Source organism: Amblyomma americanum, chromosome 1 (genome assembly GCF_052857255.1).
Source record: "Amblyomma americanum isolate KBUSLIRL-KWMA chromosome 1, ASM5285725v1, whole genome shotgun sequence".
In the NCBI taxonomy this organism is placed as follows: domain Eukaryota; kingdom Metazoa; phylum Arthropoda; class Arachnida; order Ixodida; family Ixodidae; genus Amblyomma; species Amblyomma americanum.
The window spans coordinates 141976058-141994361 of record NC_135497.1 but is presented as its reverse complement, the minus strand read 5'-3'; the positions used below and the strand labels follow the sequence as shown (position 1 = coordinate 141994361).

The following is an 18304-nucleotide window of genomic DNA, read 5'->3' as shown; positions in this document are numbered from 1 at the left end:
CTCCGATTTCGCGAAACCAATGAGTGCACTTTTTGAGGACGTCCTCATCTCGTTTTTATACGTAAATATTTGTTTCATTTCTGACTTCCTTCCACCAGGAGTCCGATCCCTTTTATTTGGATTACTCGCAGCCAACTTTGTTAAAACTGGACTGGATGTGACTGGAGGCAGTTCTGAAATGAGGTGCAAGAAATGAGGTGCATGTAAACGTACCACCTGTTGCAAAACTTCCTAGGCCGATGCACCCGTTGCCGGAATATGGTCGCACGCGTACGGTTTCGTTCATTTCTTGGCGGGAACTTGTGAATGTCAGCGGAATTCGTCCTCGACATTTTAAACGGCAAATCTATATGCCGTATCAGGGATCACCGTAACACTGTTCGCGCGCACTAAGGCCACGGACGCCATGACCTGCGAACTGTCGCAACATGTGTGCATGCGACGCAGCAGCCGTCAGGCACGGCCGCCTTTGTTGGATACATGCGTCTGCTTATCTGAAAACAGCGCAACGGACGCGGACAATGACAGGAGTGGACACAAACTCAGCAGTATGCGTCCACTTTTGTCATTGTCCGCGTCCTTTTCGCCGTTTTAAGATATGAAGAGCCAACTAGACCGCACCTCTACCACTGTATGCTTATCTGAATTTGGAGATGATAGGCGTCTCGCACCTTGTGTTCTCTTCTAAGCATTTATCCATGTTTAAACGTTTTTCGCGCCAAAAGAACAAAAACAAAAAGGCATGCCGATAGCTTATTTCTCTTCATCGTTTCTTGCGGCAGAGGTGACGTGATGGCGCAGGTACCATTCAGCGACTGGCTGAATTTTCTTTCTTTTTTGCTTTAGCTTGCCCTCATTAACGAAATGCTCTTGCTTGACTTACGCGTGTTCTCGGCACCTGTAGATTCTCGTCCGCGAGGGGGCAATACTGGGCAAGCGAGTAACGTAAATGATGGCGAATTTGAAACCCCGCCGTGGTGGCTCAGTGGTTAGTGCGATCGGCTGTTGGAATCGAGGACGCAGGTTCAATTCCAGCCGCGACGGCCGCGTTTCGGTGGATGCGAAATGGAAAAGACCCATGTGCTGTGCGATGTCAGTGTATGTTAAAGAACCCTGGGTGGTCCAATTTACTCCGTGCAGCTAAAGGCGTTTGGCTCTGCAGCAGCAGCAGCTAGGCAGGAAAGGGACACGTCATCAGCCCTAGCAACACCGCACCGTCTTTTCAACTCCCCATTTAACTACTCCGCTCTCATAACCCGAATAACGAAGAACGCACTCCACACGGCACGGGTACAAACGCTGTACTCTTTCCTTTTCGTGCTTAGCCCCTGCCTCATGAAAACCGACCGAAGCGACTGGCTGGAGGGGCTTTAAGAAGAGCATTCGCCGCTACATTCTTTAGTTTTAACAGACTATAGTTGTGTTTTTGGCACATTTCTCTCGACACATACTATTTCCTCATTGAAAATTTTGACGAGAAGTATGACGGACGAATACCGTATGTGTTCTAATAGCATACCTACTGTGCAAACGTAAGTTTTATCAAAGGGGCTGCGAATGCTGATCATGATGATAGCATCACAAACGCACTCCCAATGGTGCATGAGCACTCGAAAACGTTCTGCTCTGTCGTGTAACGCAGCGGCATCGAAATGTTTTCGTCATTATGTCTATGTGCCTTTATGCGCATGCAGACATGCCCCATGTGGCGACCCCACAGTTCCCTGTTCGGTGGCGCTCGTCTGCTCCGCATGCGTTCAGCATTAGAAACTGCGTGGCAGACTCGCTGGCAATGTTCCAGTTCACGCAACGGTAGTAAAATACTGACGGCTGTAAAGAAAAACAACCTGGTTTGTATTTTTCAGGCGGCAAGTATGTTCCCCGTGCCATCCTCCTCGACTTGGAGCCAGGAACCATGGACTCCGTCAGATCGGGACCTTTCGGTCAACTGTTCAGGCCCGACAATTTCATATTCGGTAAGCGTCTCTTTTAGCTTCATATCTCCGTTGCTGTTTTAGCATGTACTGATCAAGTTCAGCTCAACGTCATCAGCTGCACGTGTGTGCGCAAAGGTTCGTGGGGAGCCGGGCTTAATTCTAGCCGTCCCTAGCCGGAAGTTCCTTGCAGCAGCTGCTCTTAGCCCATCGTAGTGTTCGTTAGGTTCAGCCACAGCTTAGGGTTAACAAAGGTAACTCGATTTGCTCGTACCTGTGCTCAGAATCGGCATTCATAGTCGGCTGTATAATCTTGGCTGTTTCCACTCTTTCGGTGGCAAATTCGCTGCGTACAAAATACAAGTGAACAGCAACTGAGGCGACCATTGCAACACGAAGCTTGCTGCCCTATGCGCCTGACATACGTTCCTGAGCGCTGAGTTTCCATCTTGAAATATGAAAAGTTATTTTATAAGGTCGGCGAATTTGGTCTGAAGACCGCTTCACTATCATGCGACTGAAGAAAAATTCGCGTAGAAACAGGAAAGGTTTCAGCGCAAAGCGCCTTAGCGGCTACCTTTTTGGTCAAAGCTTATTGGCTCAAAACAGCGGCTCCCAGCAGCGCGGGGATATGCAGGTGGCGTACATATGCGCGGTAACTTTCGCAGGCCAGAGCGGCGCCGGCAACAACTGGGCCAAGGGCCACTACACTGAGGGCGCCGAGTTGGTGGACTCCGTGCTGGACGTGGTGCGCAAGGAGGCAGAGAGCTGCGACTGCCTGCAGGGCTTCCAGCTGGCCCATTCCCTGGGCGGAGGAACCGGCTCCGGCATGGGCACGCTGCTCATCTCGAAGATCCGGGAGGAGTACCCGGACCGCATCATGAACACCTTCAGCGTCATGCCCTCCCCGAAGGTGAGCATTCGTCGTGACAGCTTCCGCGCCGCCGGCACGTGTCTTAAGCCAGGACAGCATCAATACCAGCGAGACGCAAACTTTTGTGGAGGAAAAACGCTAAGCCGCCCGTGCACTGTGCGATGTCAGTGCACGTTAAAGATCCCCAGGTGGTCGAAATTATTCCGGAGCCTTCCACTACGGCCCCTCTCTCTTCCTTTCTTCTTTCACTCCCTCATTTATCCCTTCCCTTACTGCGCGGTTCAGGTGCCCAACGATATATGAGACAGATACTGCGCCATTTCCTTTCCCCCCCCAAAAACCAATTATTATTATTATTATTATTATTATTATTATTATTATTATTATTATTATTATTATTATTAAACTGCCGTCAGATATGAAGGCTTCACCACGTCCGCATGTGGTGACCTCAGCGAGCTTGCTTTCTTGATGTCTACCTACTACGGTGGTATCGAACACCGCACTCGCGCGTGAAGGTGCGAGACTTTACGTCACCCACCGCTGCTGCCAAACGAATGGCGCGAAAACAGCTGCAGAGTGCAAGCGCACGACGGCTGTGACCTTAAAGGGACCATGAAATGGTATATACTGAGGTTAGGAAAAGCGCACGAGCGATCGCTATTCCATCACTCGTCACCGAAATGCAAAAAAATTATAAGCTAGCTTCATTAAAAGACTACAGACATGTAAATTTAGTTGCGCGTTTTATTCTTCCATATGATGCTTTAGGCATTATAATACATGCGGATCATCGTCTGGTATTCGCATACAACCGCTAAATCACTGATTACTGAATTCCTTCCCTCATGCTGTTTCGGTTTCATCAACCGAACGATAGTTTTGGCATCTAGTTCGACTTTAGGTCATGTGAGGCACGAAAAAAACTGCAATATAAACGCTGACACGTAGTTTTAATTCACTGTAACGCTTAAACAAGCCTGCTTCAAGAGCTGGAATAAAAACAAACGACGTATCAGCAGTTATACTGCCGTTTTTTTCCTGCCTCACGATAGTCCAAGTCCAACTACACGTCACAGCCATCGTTCGGTTGATGAAACCGAAACAGCATGAAAGAAGAAATTCAATTATATATTATTTATCGGTCGTAGGCGAAAACAACGCGGCGATACATGTATTCTAATGTCTAAAGCATCATTTGAAAGCAGAAAACATGCGAGCAAATTTTTGGTGTCTACAGCCCTTTAACACCGAAGATATCGGCGATTAAAAATGATGCTTCTTATCTTCCCTCAACTCTTACACAACGACGTGCCGAAAAAAAAAATGGCTAGCGGTTTATCATTGCTAAGCACGAAATAGTGCGCGAAAGCATGGTGGGCCTCCCAAATTTTGAGGGTGGGCCAAACCCATTCTGGGGGTGTCGCATGTCGGTCACGAACGTAGGTCAATTTTCAAATTTTAGGGGGTGGGCCAACTCTTATTTTTGGAGGTGGGCCAATTCCATTTCGAGACGAGGTGAAGCCTGTCTTCCACCTGAGAACAGCCAGATTCACCGGCAGTCGAATTCGGTCAAGGTCATTCGAAGGGCAAATTTCGGGCGTCCTAACCATGTTTTGGACATTCTTCATGTGCCATATCAGGGCCGCCGTGGTGGCTAAGTGGTTATGGCGCTCGGCTGCTGGCCCGAAAGACGCGGGTTCGATCCCGGCCGCGGCGGTCGAATTTCGATGGAGGAGAAATTCTAGAGGCCCGTGTACTGTGCGATGCCAGTGCACGTTAAAGAACCCGAGGTGGTCGAAATCTTCGGAGCCCTTCACTACGGCGTCCCTCATAGCCTGAGTCGCTTTGGGACGTTAAACCCCCATACACAATATACACCATCATGTGCCATACCATGTGTTGCTGTCCTTACCCTGCAGGACCATCCCCAGAATTGAGCTTTATTGCCATGCACACCCATTTCCTTACTGAGTCTGGCTGAGGCTTCATTTTCTCCGCGTGAGACATCGTCGAAATCGTTAGGGGTTGGCTAGAATTGCTTTCGTGCTAATAGAAAACAGGTCGGGGCTGCGCAATCCCGCCCACGCCACCTGAGCATGCCCAATGGGCAGTGGGCGTCAGTCTGCCCACTGACATCATTAGGGTAGGAGCGGCTAAGTATAGTGCGCTAAGGCAAATAATGCGAGGTGAGCTGTCGCCCAAGCAGACTGCGAGTCAGTGCGAGCAGCGATTTAAATAGAAATTGTAAATTATAGACATGCTGCACCATCATCATCACCATAAGCCTGACTAGGCCCACTGCAGGGCAATGGCCTCTCCCATGTCTCTCCTATTAACCCTGTCTTTTGCCAGCTGCGGCCACCGTATTCCCGCAGACCTGCTGCATGTTTGCAAACAAACAAGGTGTCACTGCAGTCGCTAGCGGGCTCGCGGTAGGCTTGTAGGCGCGTTGTCGGTTTCTGCGAATCACCAAGTGGTTGATGCTGTTGATGCTTTGAACTTCGTAATTTCTCGAAGTGCACAGGCTCGCGTTGACCACGTACGGCCTATTCAGAGATATTGTTTGGCACTGTGTGTTGTATATATGATCAGTTGCAAACAGAAAGCGTTGCTGCCGTTGATTTCTACGCTAAACGTGGAATAAAATAATCACTTTTTGACGCTCTGTACTAGCCGGAATAATTCCACTTCGGGATAGCAGTGAGGAGAAGCTCTGGCGTTGTTTCGGCGGAGCAGACGTGCGCTCACCGTCACTTGACACACGTGCCGCGCAGCGAGGCAAGTGGGGACAGCGTCGTGTCTCCAGTCTCCTCGGTCGCGTGTAAGCGCTGCTTTTCGCCACAAGATCATGCACCAACGAGGCCGATTTGTCACCTTATTAAAATGGCCAAACTGATCGCAATTTTTTGTGCAGTAGAAATTTAGAAAATTACGCCTTTTTGATGTGTGGGCGTCGAAGATTGAGCGAATCGCTCTTCTGGTGGCCTCGGCGCATCGCGAATTCCACGGGTTTCCGACGACGGTGCACCACTATCTTAGTATCACTTGGAAGCGGAATGATCAGAAGATCAGAGGTTCCATTGATTGCAGTGCCGCATTTCTTTGACCAAAAGAAAAGGCTACGAGGGTGAACGAAGCAAACGAGAGAATAAACTTTAAGGTTGGTTTTCTCAGCTTTCACGTTTTCTACGATTGGCATCACTCATCCCTTCGTAATTTCGTAACGAATAAAAATAGAATGATTCTATTTGCTGCGAATGAATCCTGAGACGTTGATTTATTTATGGTTTTGTTTATGAAGGTTTAACGTCCCAAAGCAACTCAGGCTATGAGAGACGCCGTAGTGAAGGGCTCCAGAAATTTCGACCCCCTGGGCTTATTTAACGTGCGCTGACATCGCGCAGTACACGGACCTCTAGAATTTCGCCTCCATCGAAATTCGACCGCGGCGGCTGGGATCGAACCCGCGTCTTTGGGGTCACCAGCTGAGCGCCATAACCACTGAACCACTGCGGTCCTGAGAGATTGAGTAGTGTAATAAATCTGACAATTTTTTGTACACATGCAGTAGCATGTTGAAGTTATTTTTCTAAGAAATGTGTCCACGTAAATATGCATGCTAGAGTTTAACTTTTGTTTGCATACGTACTTTGCATAAAAAAAAGAACAGTAGCGTCATCACACAAAGCAGGGCTTTGTGAACATGCTGGCATAAAAAATTTGCGCACTTTCTACTTAATTATTCCACACTCGATGACTTGACGACGGTGTTAATTATAATAACCAAACATCTGTACCAGCCAGCTGAAAATAAAGCACAGCACTGAAATTAGCATAAAAAGTTCACAGTTGTGCCAAATTTGGTTACATCTCATGCATAAATAACGAAAATACTTTCAATTTCCGCGTCTCCTCTCAATCTCGCTGCATTGTTTCACCCGACAGTTTCTGTTAGTGTACCCCCTAAATGAAACGTTTGCATAGCCGCCGCGGTGGCTCAGTGGTTATGGCGCTCGGCTGCTAACCCCAAAGACGTGGGTTGGACCTCGGCCGCGGCGGCGGTCGAATTTCGATGGAGGCGAAATTCTAGAGGCCCGTGTACTGTGCGATGTCAGTGTATGTTAAAGAACCCCAGGTGGTCGAAATTTCCGGGGTGCTCCACTACGGCGTCCCTCATAGCCTGGGTCACTTTGGAAAGTTAAAACTCCATAAACCAAACCAAACCAAACCGAAACATTTCCCTAGCAACGCAGGAGTCTGATTGAAAGACGCAGGGGCTCAAGCCGAAAAATTCCACTCGCCTGCAACTACGTGTGCTGGACGCAGCTTCGTGTGCTCTCATCTATTTGCGCTAGCTTTATGAGATACTTTGGAGGCCGTTGTCATGCGATGGCAAAAACGAAGACAAAAGCACGCTGCAACTGGAAACGAGGAAGAAGAAACGAGGAAGAAGATATAGAAGCATTGACGATATAGGAGCATTGACAGGCTCCCAAAGCACGCGCAGGGCCCTCGCTGAAGACTCGATCGCCGCCGGCCACCAAAGACACCGGGCGCTGTACCGGTGCTACGAAGTGAGACATCCCCGGGGTTCCTCCTAAGAGCTCTGTCTCGACGCGATCGTCCTGTTCATCGCTGCCCCGACGGCTCTGCTCTGCTGGGAACGATCGGCTAAGTTTCGGGTGGCTGATTGTGGCATTTTCTCTCTGCGTCTTTGCGCGGTAAGGCAGTAAGTCCGGACTATGTCCACCCAGTCTCCCGGCCAGGGGAGTTCCCTCTGGTAGGCTTCTCTGTCAACTGATCTCCTACCGTTGGAAGCTTTTTTGCGCAGTGGTGTCGGCAGTATCCCTGTCGCGCTGGTGCCTAGGGATGGTGGTGCTATCAGGATGAACAACCCTGGTGCTGTTCGGGCTGCTCTCCAGTCGACGACTTCTCATTATGAGTCAATCTCAGAGGTTCGCCAGTTTGGACGCGATGGCATTCTGTGCAGATCGCCAGACCTCGCCTGTGTAAGAGATTTACTAAAATCCTCATCCTTTGCCTCCCTTCGGGTAAGTTCTTTCGTCCCTTCTCATCTGGCGTGCACGAAAGGTATTGTACGAGGTGTAGACTCTTCCCTGTCTCCAGCAGAGACTCTTGAGCTTCTGTCGGCTGCAGGTGTTGTTGCTGTGCACCGCTGTAGCCGGGATGTAAACAACGTGCGGATGCCCACTGAATCAGTGATTGCTACCTTTGCCGGCACTTCCTGCCCATCTGAAATCAAGGCATGGCCTCTAATTTTTCGAGTAGACCCATTATCATCTCGGCCTCTGCAGTGTAACAACTGCTGGCGCTATGGACATAGCGCTGGCGGTTGCAAATCCAACTTAAGTGTTGCAACTGTAGGGATGGTCATTCAACAGGCACCTGCACTGAGAAGAATGAGAAGTGTTGCCTTTGCGGTGGTGCGCACTCTGCAAACTACTCAAATTGTCCCTCTCGAGCTCAGGAAATTCAAATTCTGGAAATAATTGACAGGAAACGCTGTTCGCGCCGTGACGCTATTTCAGAGGTCAAAGAACGTGCACGAGGTTATGCCGGTGTGACCGCTCGGCAAGGTGTCATGCTAGACTCAACGCTGTCCCAGGCAATTGCGGCTGCTGTGGAGGCTTCGATGTCTAAAATGGTAGAAAAGATTGTCGCAAGTGTGTCAGAGTGCTTTACAAATGTTCTAGCGGCTCAGATTACACATGCCGTGCAGGCTAGTTTGGCACCTCTTTCGACAATTCCCTCTCCTCTTATCCGGTCTCAAATTCCAGTAGCATCACAACCCCAGGAACAAACTTCTGTCCCTTCCGCTGTACCTACCTCGGGTACTTCGAGGGATGTTGATATAATGTATGATTCCGAGATGGTGGAGCCTGATGCGCGGCTTCTTAAGCGCAGTGGGTCCCCCATGTCTTATTCGTTGTCTTCTCAGGGCACCCAGCCCAAATCAAAGAAGAAGCAGCTTGGCACTAAACCCAAGGATACCATTTTGGAGCAGGCAGTTGCTGCTGCTATACTTTCGCAACCATAGCGTCGTTGCGAGTTCTGCAGTGGAACTGTCGCTCTATTCTTTCCGCTTCCACAGATTTACACTGCCTTTCTACGCAGCTTAATCCGGATGTCATAATTCTGCAAGAAACGTGGCTTTCAACTGACAAACATTTTCATATCAAAAATTACCGGTCATTTCGCCTAGACCGCCAGTCAAGAGGCGGGGGTTTACTAACTTTAGTCTCTTCAAAATTTTGCCACAGGGCTGTGGTATCTCTTCGGCCTTCTAAAATTTGTGGCTATCAATGTGCTGTACCTTGAAGCCCGCATTCCGTCTCTCTTATCACGATTTCAATTTTTAACTGTGCAAACTTACCTCAGGATCTATGAATCCCATTTCCACCGTTCCCAAAGCATTTTCTGTTCTCAGCCGACCTCCTTTTTTGGTGTCCCCTGGTCTCGTTTCAATTCCCCTCAGGTAGTGTTTGTGCAAAGATTACTTCAGCCTTTAGATGTAAACATTTATGATATCCTTCCTGCGCTTCGGAATGGGCCCACTATCCACATTGTTTTCGACGACATATTCCCAAAAAATGCAAAACTTTTGCCACCGAGTATTCTAAATGGTCTTCTAGAAGATCATCTGAGGACCCTACTAACAGATATAGCAATAGCCACTGATGCATCGCAATGCAATGAAAAAGCAGGTGTGGGAATATTTTGCTCGCATTTAGGCTGGTCCTTTTCTCTGCGCCTTCCAGATTTCACCCCTATTTTTCAAGCAGAGTTTCTAGCAGTTGTACTTGCTCTACGCAAGCTAGACCCCTCTATTACAGCAGTTGCAGTAATTACTGATTCTTTATCTTTGTGTTCGTCTCTCGCTGCACAGGTTGACGGTCCCATTTTATCAACTTTCTTATCCCTACTTCCTCCGCATTTGAGCCTTGTTCATTTAGTATGGGTTCCCGGCCACAGCAGTGTGACAGTAAATGAGATTGCTGATAATCTCGCAAAGGCTTCCCTCAGCGGCCCCGTGTTGCCAATCATCCCGGCTACAGCCTACATTACAGCATCTAGATTTCGGCGACGTGCGTTTTTAAGCACGCAAGACACATCACTTTTAACATCGGTGGATTATGAGCACCTTAAATATTATTGGAACAGGAAAATTTGTTGCTCTCGGCAGCTTGAAGTATCACTGACGAGGCTACGCTGCCGCATCCCCCCTCTAAATTTCTATTTACACAAGTCGGGTTTGGCGCTCTCTCCCCTTTGTGCATTTTGCCGTGAGCCAGAATCTATTGAACATTTTTGGCTGTATTGTCGCCGATTCAACTCACTGAGAAAAAGGTTGCTGGAGGAGCCCTTGCAGCATCTTGGCCTTAGTTTGAGCAGCCCGCTCTTTCTATCATTTGGCGCCACCACATTTGGGTTCAGCCACAGATCTGTTTGCACCGCTGTTCAAAATTTCCTGATAGAATCTCACCGACTGCCTTGCTATGTGTTCCAACCTTTTCTTTTCTATCAATGATTACATTTTGACTAAATCATTAATATTTAATCACTCTCTTTATTATTATTCTTAAAATTTTAAAATCAAAACACTCATCCCTTTTCTGTTCATGACGAAAAATTCACCGGTGTTATGCTCCCACGTGCTTTTCCTTTTTGTTAACTGCGTTCAGGTGAATAGCTACCCGATTCTTGGCCGGTCCCCCAGTGTGGGTATGTGCCATCTTTTGATCGGCTAACAACAACAACAACAACAACTCGGTAAAGAAGAAGAAAGGGCCCTTCTTTTCTTTTTAATCACTCGTAAATTTCACCCAAGGCAAAATAGCTTGGCACCATTTACCCTGTTCTATGGGGTCTCCCCACTGAACCCTGGCCAATCCCCCGTCGTGGGTATGTGCCATGTCACGAAGGCAACAACAACAACGGCCCTTAGTGTCCATTGTGCTGATACGACCCGACGCTGTTCTACGGCTGTTCTATGTCGCCTCCCGCTTCATCTGGCCTCGGTGCTGAAGCGTGTCTTGGTGCTGCTGATCCTGTAAACTCCTGGTGAGGCCGTTCCGCGAGTGGGGGATTTGGCCAGGTTTTTTCCCTTTTGGATGTAGGCTTCATGTTTCTTAGGCTTACGGACATGGCTATGTCTTCCTCGGGCACAGGTCCAGTAGCCTGGTTCGCCAGTTTGCCTAAATTCTTTTTGCCAAGCGTATCCCTGTGGCTCTGGTCCCTGTAGGAGATGGTTTAATTAAGATCAAAAACTCTCATATGATCCAGGAGCAGCTGAAGGCAGCGACCATTCGATATCTTGAGATTTCCGAGGTTCGACCATTTGCCAAAAGAAGAATTCTGTGCAAATCACCTGATTTGGATTGTGTTGCAGACTTGCTGCAGTGCACCTCTTTTGCCTCACTCCCGGTGAAAGCGTTTATTCCCGAGCAACTCGTCTGCGTAAAAGGAATAATCCGCGGTGTGTATCCCTCCGCTACGTCAGAAGAAATTATTGGACTTCCATGATGCCGGTGTGGGCATCCTCTCAGTTTACCGCTGCAACAGAGGCTGGAGGCTCTCGTATTCCAACTGAGTCTGTTATAGCAACTTTTGCGGGCTCCTCTTGGCGATGGGAAATCAGTCTGGCCCATTGTCTACCGTGTTGACCCACTGCAGCCCCGTCCATTACAATGTAAGAACTGCTGCCGTTTTGGTCAGAGTGGCAAATCTTGCAAGTCGGCAACGCGCTGCCGCGTTTGCGGTGGTGCTCATGCTTCAGACGTCTGCACTTCTAAGTCTGATCACGCAGCTGACGATCCCACCTGCCCAAAGCGTGCCGATGAACAGTGTGTCTTGGACATTATTCAGCGCGATAGGTGCTCGCGCGCGGATGCTTATGCCCTATTTGATTAGAAGCATTGTGCTTTAAAGGTGAGCGTGCCCTTGGCCGGTTGGAAAGGATCAGCAACAAAAAATTTTGTATGAGTCGGGACACTTTGCTCTTTCTGTATAAGACCTGTGTACTTGAATTTGGCTCTGTTCTCGTTTCTGGGTGCACAAGGTACAAGCTTGAACCCCGGTTTGTTATTGAGCGACGCGCTCTGCGCCTTTGCTTAGGTCTGCCTAAATCAGTTGCTAACGCTGCGCTGTACTTGGAGGCGCGGATACCTGATCTAAATTTGCGGCTCAGCTTCTCACTGTGCGGACGTTTTTAATGTCTTTGGAGCCTGTTCCTGAATTGGCTAACCCTATATTTACAACGAACCCATCTCTATTCTTTGGTAATTTTTGGCCTAGGTATAAGCTTCCTCAGGTTGTGTTCACTAATTCCCTGCTGTCAAAAATTTCTGTATCAATAATTTCTGGAGTACCAGTTAACCACCGCCGGGCTGATACTGTAGTCCCCTTTGACGACACCTTCCCAAGGAATGCTGAGAATCTGCCTGCAAATGTTTTAAATGGGCTTATTAAGGAGTGTCTGGATAATTTCCCTAACCATACTGCCGTTTTTACAGACGCCTCCCAGAAAAATGAAAAAGCAGCCATTGGCATTTACTCAAGGGCTCTTGAATAGAGTTATTCATTTCGGGCTCCTGACTATACCCCTATTTTTGTCGCCTAGTTTCTGGCCATTGAGTTGGCCTTAATAAGGAATCCCTGCACTATCTCTCAGGTTGTTATTCTTTCAGACAGCCTTTCCGTCTTGATGGTGCTCGAAAAATCGAGAGATACTCCTATGAGCCGTTCCCTTCAATTTCTTGTTCCACCACATATTACAAAAGTACGCTTTCACTGGGTCCCTGGGCACTGTGGCATTGCTTCTGATGAGAGAGTTGATTTTTTTTTGCAAAGTCCGCCCTTGGTGGACCTATTGTCCCGTTCGCCCCTAATACTGTCTACTTGACTGCAGCCAGCGTCTCCAGTACTTGAGCCATGAGCCTCTCCTTGCTGCAGCGAATTTTCAACACCTGGCATTTCCTTGGAGTGCGCGGATGTGCAGTTCAAGGCAATGTGAAGTGTCCACGACCCTAGTGCGCTGCAGAATACCGCGACTAAATCTCTATTTATGTCGATCAGGGATATTTCTGACCACCCTATCTGAGTCTTTGGCGAAATTGAGTCCATAGATCACTTTTTCCTCTTTGCGGTTAACTTCTCGCCGTACAGCTTACTTAGAGATCCCCTCGCTCGACGGGGGCTTGCTCTATTTATTCCGATTCTCCTCTCCTTCGGGGCAAGCGCCAAGGGATATGCATTGAAAACAGTGTGCGATTTTATTCACGAATATATATTTGCATCAGGTAGATTCCTCTGCTAGAATGAGAATTCCCTGCTTTTTCATTTCCGTTTTTTTTTAATCTTGATTTTTAATCAAAATTCGAGTCTAGGTCACAAAATTATCCAATTACACCACTCCTTGGCCATGAGTGCGTTTGTATCAGCATTGCACCCTGGCCAATCTCCCGCCGTGGGTATGTGCCATTAAGGCTGAGGTCATCATCATCGTCATCAACTCGGGCAATGCGATCGCGGCTGCTTCTTTCCAAACAAGCTTCGCGATCATGCACCGCCTCATGAAACAGCTTATGACCTATGATGCAGTGAAAAAGCACGTGGCTTTTAGCACACGTACAGAAACATGCCAACGTGGCCGTGCAAAAACGACACAATTTAGCAGACTTCTTTCTACACAGACCAAGTAATTATGTCGGCCATATTAAGAAATGGTCTGAAGTGAATATTAAGTGCCATGAACGCGGCTTTATATGATCGTATAACTTCCACACACGTTTAAACATTATCTGCTATCAACAAAAGACCGCATTCCTTGGTGGTGATTCAGCCTGTCAGCGCCCAGTGAACACCAAAACGGCTCGACGTGATAATTACGTGCGCAGACATTTGTGTTTTTTTTCCCTTAAGCAATTATAAGCGTACTATGCTGATGTTCAGGAGAATGAACGCAACTCCCCAGCTACGAAGTACATTGCCTGGAAGCGGCGATCGAGGCCCAGACTTCGCGCTTTACTACCGTGGCCCATTCCTTAATGCGGTATCTATCAGCGAGAAACATATCGAGGCGCGGGCATGATGCAGTTGCGCAGTCCCGCCAGCAGCTGCAGCAGCTGGTGGGCACGGGCAGGCGGAACCTATTTTGCCTGCCGTGCCAAAGGCGCTACTGACATCAGCGCCACCGCATCTGCATGACGTCGGGGCGTGAAGGAGGTGTGTGTAGGGTCCACGCAGAGCTTTTGAATTTGACTCGAATTAATACTGACAAAGGCCACCTCTACTGATCGCTGCCCTAGAATTTGACCATCAAAATAATTTCTTGTCCCTTTAATGCTCGACCATGGTAGCGAGAAATCGAAGAATCACAGTGCTTAAAAATGAGAAAATTTTTCTTGTGCATAGATGTGGTAGGCTTTGCACCACGTCGACAGAAAGTGCGAATTCAAGCGCATTCAAAACTGCAGGTCTCCGACACCGTCGTCGAGCCCTACAACGCCACCCTGTCCGTGCACCAGCTGGTGGAGAACACCGACGAAACCTACTGCATTGACAACGAGGCGCTATACGACATCTGCTTCCGAACCCTGAAGCTCACCACTCCCACATACGGGGACCTCAACCACCTGGTTTCTGTCACAATGTCCGGAGTCACAACATGCCTCAGGTGACGAAGCTTTCTTTTCTCAGGAATCGTAGTCTATTACTGTCACTCGACATCTCTATATGCGAAGCTGTAGTGAGTGGCACCGATCACTGCCGTCGAAGAATGGCCCGATGCCCACAATGGCCACAGGCGCTTAGGCTTGCAAACTACTTCACCACACCTGAAGAGGGAATAGCTTGTGTTGTGTATAACTTCGTAGTACAATTGGGGACATGAATGGCGCGGCGCCTGCAGGCCCTTGTTCGCGGTGCTTAACGCAACAAAAAAAACAGTCTTAAAGCAACTTAATTAACCATACACACGCAGGTTTCCCGGCCAGCTGAACGCTGACCTGCGCAAACTGGCTGTCAACATGGTGCCCTTCCCGCGTCTGCACTTCTTCATGCCCGGCTTCGCACCACTCACGTCCCGAGGCAGCCAACAGTACAGGGCGCTGACCGTGCCAGAGCTGACGCAGCAGATGTTCGACGCCAAGAACATGATGGCCGCCAGCGACCCCCGCCACGGCCGCTACCTGACGGTAGCCACCATCTTCCGCGGCCGCATGAGCATGAAGGAGGTCGACGAACAGATGCTTAACGTCCAGAACAAGAACTCGAGCTACTTTGTCGAGTGGATCCCGAACAACGTCAAGACCGCCGTCTGCGACATCCCACCCCGTGGCCTCAAGATGTCTGCGACGTTCATCGGGAACAGCACGGCCATTCAGGAGCTGTTCAAGCGCATTTCAGAACAATTCACTGGTCAGTCATTTATCAGAATTGCTCGAATTACATTCTACTAATAGCACAGCATGCAGTTCACACGTACAATCTGCAGTTGCATAGAGCGCCTACTTCATCGTTCAAGGGCAACTTTGGGATTATTATTTTTTTTTAATCTTAAGGTGGCGCTCCCGTAATATTGCTTAAAGCCCTCTCTGTTCGTTGCAATCTGTTGTTAATAGAACTGTGAGTAAAACAATCAGCAAAGAGCAAAAAGCAGAAAACCTAAACCAAAACAGGGGTGTGTTGGATGCGGTGTTCTTTTGTGACAAAGATGACGTCACAAACAGTGTCGGCAAAACTTTTGTACGCGCATTTCACTGACAAACCACAAGCTGCAAGGAACGACCCCGTTCATTAAACATCTCAGATGACAAGCGCGACATTTCCCTATTCACCAAGTGCAGACCGTGTATCAAGGAGGGGTAATGTTTCCGACGTTACAAATTTAGCAGTGCCCGTAAAAATCACTCATAAAGAGGTAACGAAGCGGCCACCTTTAAAGAGACTCTGAGGACAAATTCAAGTTGGCCTGTATGGAAATGTAGCAGCGTTCTAATTGCGAAAGACACTTTTATCACTAAAAAACGGAGCTTCTACGACTAAGGCTAGGCGAAAGGGAAAGAGATAGGCATTTGTTCCCGTGCCGTGGGGAGTGAGCTACCTCAGACCTAGATACCCTACACAATCTCTAGAACTTCCCCCATTCAACCCTGCGCACCTCTAACCCGAAGAGTGGACAACCCAAACGGGGACAAAGGTCCGTCCCCTTCCCTAGCCAGGTAAAGGTCAAAAAATGAAATACAGATGCCGCCATCACCGACCGTTTTTGCAAGCAAACTACAGTGCTTCAAGAGTTTTCTTCCTTCTTTGTTTTTTGGTCGTGGATCCCTGAGGCTAGTCTACATCGCTATTCACTAAGCGGTAGTCACGAATTTCGCTTGTCTTGATGTCACGAGTTTAAATCGAGAAGCGGGAAAATTTTTAAATCCAATTTTCTCGACATAATGCGTATTTTGTTGCCGGATAAACATCTACATACCCCATAAAGAGCCGAAAATCGATCTTTACTAAAAGCAAATGTCGGATGTAGTTACGCCCTTTAGATGGCGAGCGTGTGTGAGCACTGCCTCCTCACGCTAATCCGCTCCGCCGCTCAGCATACAAAAGAAAACTTGGATTATTCCACTTCTGTTGCAAGTTTAGGCAGGCCTATTTTTGGACGCCATCGCTCAATCCGATCCTCATGATCGAGAAAGGCGCTTTTCGAAATCGGATACTCAGGAATTATGGACAAAAGTATTTTTAAGCGGGAAGCCGTTCATGAACGCAGTTTTCTCGTATAATGCAAGATTTCACTAAAACAATCAATATATCCGCAGATCACCCGAGGCAGTCTCTTAGTTTTTTTTTCTATTCACGTTTTCGCAATCTTCAAAAGCGTTCCGGTGCGATCGCTGGAAACACTTTAAAAGGAAGATTTTGCTACATATCAGAATAATGGACCATTACGTTCAGTATTTCCTTAACAGTGTCTTACAATTTTCCAATTTTCAAAATTTTTGCCGGAGAAAGCTGGACTTGTTGGCGCAGAAACAAAAATCCGAACAGCTGGGTAACTTGGTGGAAATAATTCGTACGGATAGAATTGAACTAGCTGTATAAGTTCCGCTGCAATTCGTGAAAGCCTACAAAAACAACTAATATTCGTGGTGCCCGTCTTAATTTGCAGCCATGTTCCGCCGCAAGGCCTTCTTGCACTGGTACACTGGGGAAGGCATGGACGAAATGGAATTCACCGAAGCAGAGTCCAACATGAATGACCTGGTGTCCGAGTACCAGCAGTACCAGGAGGCCACAGCCGACGACGAGGGAGAGTTCGACGACGAGGACGCCCTCGCCGACACTGCCTGAGACACCGGCACCGAAATTCCCATTTGGCTTGCAGAGTTCCGATTAAATAAACGATGTATATTAGGCAAGCCAGGCTACTGGCCATGGCGAGCATTTGGTTTTACTAGAAAAAAAAATTGTTTGGTGTGACGCAACACGAAACGATATATATTCGCAATAAAGTCCCAGCATGATTTGGAAATAACGTCGAGAGCAAGGCTGTTCTATCACTTGGAGGCGTGTAAGCTCCTGTTCTTGTTGCTTGGCAAAAAGAGGGCGCCGCTACTGATGGTGACAGCGCTCCATAGCGCCACAACGAATGCAAGCATGCTGGCGCTACCAACGCGAACGAGGACGGCTTAAAGAAGCCTCGGAGACGTTGCATGTTATATACAATTAGCAGCTGATCATTAATTTAACCGTAGGTGAAATCTCCGCGACGTGCGGCACGAAGCGCGGTGGTTGCACCATGTGCTCGTACACTGATATTGGGAGGGGGTGGAGGATGTTCGCCCCCAATCCTCAAAGCGAGAGGAAATTTTACAAGAAACCCATGCTGAACTCAATTTAGTTTTACAAAAAAAAAGTCGAAGAAATGCATGGTTCAAACGAATCTCCCCCCCCCCCCAACCGCCCTCTCCAAGAGTGACCCATATCCACGCCCGGTACCGGTGGACCATCAGAACAGAGTTGGATTAAATGCTTCAACGGTTGTTTTCATATTATTGCGTTTGACCAGCGCAGCTGTTGAACGCTTTCGCGATTGAGTGTAGACCATGGTGTAAGAAAATATCCTTACACCACGGTGCAGACACTCCACCAGCACCTGTGCGGAGCGCGCTCGAACGGCCATTGGGTGTTCGCGGTGACGTACACGCGGTAGGGTCAAGACCAATTTCCCAATCATCTCATCTCACAGAATCTGAGCACCAGGCCAGGGGAACATTAGAGACCGATGGGTACGCGGCGGCAGGGGGTCGAATCCCGCACCTCCCGCAAACAAGGCGGATGGCATGCGCTAGGGCACCGCTACGGTGCACGCCACAAGTGAGCTTCCCTGTAATTAAGAGACTGCTCGAACGCGGAGTCCATAACACATTACAAGAACTTCGAGAGGTCCACATACAAGCCTAGAACCTTT

General features: G+C 48.4%; 1 protein-coding gene across 1 annotated transcript; it reads left to right on the top strand.

Annotated features, from left to right (window-relative positions):
- Window positions 1–1482: 1482 nt before the first annotated feature.
- On the top strand, window positions 1483–17185 carry LOC144113950 (tubulin beta chain-like). The gene is made up of 6 exons (XM_077647368.1): window positions 1483–1498; window positions 1866–1976; window positions 2603–2847; window positions 14307–14506; window positions 14813–15249; window positions 17003–17185. The coding sequence occupies exons 1-6, from the start codon at window positions 1483–1485 to the stop codon at window positions 17182–17184; spliced, it is 1191 nt and encodes a 396-aa protein (XP_077503494.1). The 3' UTR covers window position 17185.
- The last annotated feature ends 1119 nt before the right edge of the window (window positions 17186–18304 follow it).